This window comes from Tupaia chinensis, unplaced genomic scaffold (genome assembly GCF_000334495.1).
Source record: "Tupaia chinensis unplaced genomic scaffold, TupChi_1.0 Scaffold000176_1, whole genome shotgun sequence".
Classification (NCBI taxonomy): Eukaryota; Metazoa; Chordata; class Mammalia; order Scandentia; family Tupaiidae; genus Tupaia; species Tupaia belangeri.
This window is the reverse complement of record NW_006159651.1, coordinates 196,951-201,215: the sequence shown is the minus strand read 5'-3', so window position 1 is coordinate 201,215 and position 4,265 is coordinate 196,951. Positions and strand designations below refer to the sequence as shown.

Sequence of the window (4,265 nt, the reverse complement as noted above, 5' to 3'; positions counted from 1 at the left end):
GCGGTGCCGGGCGAAGCCGTGCCCAGTTTGTGCGTAGGCGCTTCCCCGCGCCCCGGCGGCCCCGCCTCCCTCCGGACACCCGGGAAAGTCGAACTAATTAGAAACAGCGGAAGGCGGGACATCGGAGACCCGCCCAGCACGCTGCCCAATGGAACGGAGCAAGGCAAATGAAGTGGCCAATCAGCAACTGAGCAGCGGAGGGCTCGCTCGGCGCGAAGTTCAGACGCAGCCCGCGCGCCGAAGCCGCGCCCCTCCTCGCCCGGCTTCCTGGCTGTCAAACACCAGCCCCAGCCCGGCTCAGGCCAGTGACCGAGACCAGCGGCCGCCGCACAGCTGGCACCACCAGGAAGACCACCCTTAAGACTGCACCGCGCGGGTAGAGCTGAAGCTGGGCTGGGGCCGGGAGGGACAGGGATGGTTTCTGCCTTGGAGGATTCGGGATCGCCTTCTTCTCTATTCCCCACGGAGAGACCGGGAAGCAGGGGTTTCGATCTGTTTTGGTGGAGTACTTAGCGACCCGTTTGCACTGTCTTTGGAAGACTGACAGTGGATTTAGTTTTTTCAGGGATTCGAACTATGACTGAGGGCTTGGTCAGAAGAGCAGGGCACAGATAGGCAGGAAGGGTTCTCTACTCGGATAAGCAAGTCAGACAGGAAGGAGTTTCTCTTCTTCAAATTACAGAGCAGATACATTCGTATAGCAGGACCCCCCACACTCTCCTCACACGCCTACAACTTGCATTTCCCCAGAGGTTGCCTAATGTATTGTTGTCTTGCACAGATTGGAGACTGGTGGAATATTTTGCAGCCTAAGGATCCGGCTCAACTGCGGTGCCAAGAATGCCTTCCTGTTCCCGCATTCCACTGTGACCTTCCTGGAATTTTTCAGTTGCAAATCTGAACAGCCTATTTTGCATTGTGTGCCTAGGCTGTGGCTGGAAGTTTAAACTACACAGCTCAAGTTCGCATCAGACTGGGAAGTGAACTCATGCCAGTGGTTCATGGCCCAGCAGAGGAAAAGGTGGTGCTGAGGGGCCACCGCCCATGCTGCCCTGCTTCCAGCTGCTGCGCATAGGCGGCGGCAGGGGCGGCGACCTCTACACCTTCCACCCACCCACCGGGGCTGGCTGCACCTATCGCTTGGGCTGCAGGGCTGACCTGTGCGATGTGGCCCTGCGGCCCCAGCAGGAACCCGGCCTCATCTCTGGGATCCATGCCGAGCTACATGCGGAGCCCCGGGGCGATGACTGGAGGGTCAGCCTGGAGGACCACAGCAGCCAAGGTGAGCAGTGGGCAGAGTAGCTTAGTCTCCGGGCTGCCAAGGTCCAGGTTAGAGTGATGAAGGGGCTCCGCAGGGAACCTGCCAGCTGCCTCCAAGTTCCTCATCGGGTTGGATGGATGAGTCATGGTCCAGGCCTCCATCTTCCCGCAGAAGTGTGCAGTGGCAGCTCCCAGCGGGACTGACACTTGTTGGTACTGTGTAGCTCATGCAGGGGCTGGGCAGTAAGTAGATCCAGGTCCTGAGGTATCATTAGGGAAGTGTCAGTGTGGGTGTTCTGGGGGCAATTAGGCCTAAGCTCAGACTTGATTCAGTTTCCAGTGTTGCTAGGCATGTATGTTGAATTATGGGTTTGTTTTTTTTTAAGAGGTGTTTTTTTTTTTTTTTTTTTCCCCCTGTAGGGCATACACGCTCACAAGAGAGACAGAGAAAAAGCGAGAAATCACCACCCAGGGAGGATGGCCACACCACAATCCCTCCTCCTCCATTCTCCCCTCTGAATCTTGAGCACGTGCGCTTATACACACACACACACACACACACACACACAGATGCACCTTGTGCGAGTTTTAAGTTGCCAGATCAGGACTCAAACCGCAGTTGACTAAGTGGGTGTCCAGCAACGCAACCATTACACCATCTGCTGGTCCCAAATTATGTTTTAATAAGGCCTGGGTTCACATTGAAGTTCTACCACTGGCACCCGGTGAAACCTCGGGCCTGTCGTTTCATCTCTTTGGGTCTTAGTTTCTTCGTAGATGAAGTGTAAGGCTCTGTAGTCTGCTTCGGGAGTACCGTGAGCATCAGCCTACAGTAGCCAACACTTGTCCAGTGCTTGCTGTTATGAAAGTGCATCGAATGTAGGTCGCATTAATAGTCTCATTGCATAGTCAAGGAAAACGAGATACAAAGATGTTAAGGAATATATCCAGGGTTGGGACCAGCAGTTAGCGTAATGGCTACGTCTCTGGATTTCCATGTAGTAGAGTCGACCGTGGTTCGAGTCCCGGACCCAGTGGCTTAAACTCACTCCAGGCACGTGTGCGTGTGTGCCCAAGATCCCAAGAGGAAAATGGAGAAGGGATTGTAGCGTGGCTATCCCTCCAGGGGGTGATTTACTCGCTGTCTTTCTTGCGAGCGCACACGCCAGGTCACATCACTGGTAAGCAGCAGAGCCAGTTGGGCCCTGGGCATAACTGCCGCCTTGGAGCTGGGCAAGAGTGTGCACGCTCGGGAATTGGACCCCTGCAGGCTGAGGGAAGCCATTCCTTTGTGGGGGAGCACAAGATACGCTTGTTTCCAGCTCACTGGCTTAGTAGGCGGTGTCACCTGTGAGGGACGTAGCTGGCAGGTGTCTCGTTCTTCCCCTGTTCCCTGAATGCCCACAGGGCCAGACTTCTCTTCTCCTGACTGGTCCTTTCTGTTTTTGTTCTCTGCATTTGTCCGGTGCCTCACCACCAACAGGGACTTTGGTCAATAATATCCGACTCCCAAGGGGCCACAGGCTGGAGTTGAGTGATGGTGACCTCCTGACCTTTGGCCCTGAAGGGCCCCCAGGAACCAGTCCCTCGGAGTTCTACTTCATGTTCCAGCAAGTCCGGGTCAAACCTCAGGACTTTGCTGCCATTACCGTCCCCCGGTCTAAGGGAGAAGCTGGAGCCGGGGCTGGTTTCCGGCCCATGCTGCCCTCCCAAGGGGCCCCACAGCGGCCCCTCAGCACCCTCTCCCCCGCCCCCAAAGCGACACTGATCCTCAACTCCATCGGCAGCCTCAGCAAGCTCCGGCCCCAGCCCCTCACCTTCTCCAGGAGCGGGCGTGGGCCACAAAGTCCACCTGTCCCCACCCCACCCGGGGACGCGGGGACCACCCCGTCTGCACCGCCCACCAGAAACAGGAGGAAGTCGGCTCACCGTGTGCTGGCAGAGCTGGATGACGAGATGGAGGGTCCCGGGAGCCCTCCGCTACCCCTCCTGGAACCCAGGAAGAAATTCCGTGTAGAGAAAGCCCCACTGATGCCCGGTGGGTAAGTGGGCAGCCTCGACCTGGCCACCTTCGCAGCGCTCCCTGCCCGAGTCCTTTCTCAAGCCCTGGGCCCCGGGGAAGCCCTCTGCTTGGAGGGTGAGGGGCAGAGGCGGGTTGGAGGTTCGATAAGGAAAACATGGAGGGGGTTGGGTGGGGCGCTGGCAGGGGTGATTAAACACACCTGCTCTTTCCGACCGCCTGCCTTCAGGGGGCGCTAGCCCGGTCCTAGTGCTCTGGCAGGGATAGGTTTCCGGGCCCTCCCTCTGCATGTTTGCAGACCACCTCCAGGTTCCTTTGAGCGCCCTGGTCTGTCTAGGCTCTCCCGTGGTTATCCAGGGGGAAGGTCTAGGCCTCAGCAGGCTCCCAGTGACCCCGACTTTTGTGTCACTTCCTTCAGAAACCGCCGTGGGCGGCCTCGGAAGCACCCTGCAAATGCCCCCAGGGCTCCCCCTGCAGCCGCAGGTGGGGAGCCCTGTGCAGCTCCATGCTGCTGCCTGCCCCAAGAGGAGACCCTGGCCTGGGTTCAGTGTGATGGTTGTGACATCTGGTTCCACGTGGCCTGTGTCGGCTGCAGCATCCAGGCCGCCAGGGAGGCCGACTTCCGATGCCCGCGGTGCCGTGTGGGCATCCAGACCTGAGGCCCACCGCCAAGTCTGTGGCCATCCAGACCTGAGGCCCACCGCCAAGTCACCAGAAGACCACCAAGTGGCACCTCCAGACCACAGGTGGACGCAGCAGGGCACAAATGGGTCCTAAGAAACGCTTCCCTTCCTTCCTCTGGAGGGAGTGCAGGCAGAAGACCACCCAGAACTATGGATGCGGGTCCAGGGCCTGGAGCCCTTGGCGAAGGCCATGCAAGAGGTAGATTTCCTGCCAAAGATACTGCCGCCCCAGAAGCTGCCAGTGAGCTGGAAACTCTCAGCGGTAAAGCGGGGGGACCTGCCGTGGATGCCAGAGGCTGCTC

At 58.4% G+C, this 4,265-nt stretch overlaps 1 protein-coding gene across 1 annotated transcript; it reads left to right on the top strand.

The window, feature by feature from the left end:
* Positions 1 to 245: 245 nt before the first annotated feature.
* Positions 246 to 3,948, top strand: TCF19 (transcription factor 19). Its single transcript, XM_006146299.3, has 4 exons — positions 246 to 376; positions 782 to 1,282; positions 2,744 to 3,302; positions 3,699 to 3,948. The coding sequence occupies exons 2-4, from the start codon at positions 1,045 to 1,047 to the stop codon at positions 3,937 to 3,939; spliced, it is 1,038 nt and encodes a 345-aa protein (XP_006146361.1). The 5' UTR covers positions 246 to 376; positions 782 to 1,044; the 3' UTR covers positions 3,940 to 3,948.
* Positions 3,949 to 4,265: the final 317 nt, after the last annotated feature.

Excerpts from the sequence above, each read along its gene's own strand:
- TCF19 (XM_006146299.3), top strand. The coding sequence starts at position 1,045 with ATGCTGCCCTGCTTCCAGCTGCTGCGCATAGGCGGCGGCAGGGGCGGC. Across the intron at positions 1,283-2,743 it reads GGAGGACCACAGCAGCCAAG|GGACTTTGGTCAATAATATC; the intron begins GTGAGCAGTGGG and ends CACCACCAACAG. Across the intron at positions 3,303-3,698 it reads GCCCCACTGATGCCCGGTGG|AAACCGCCGTGGGCGGCCTC; the intron begins GTAAGTGGGCAG and ends CACTTCCTTCAG.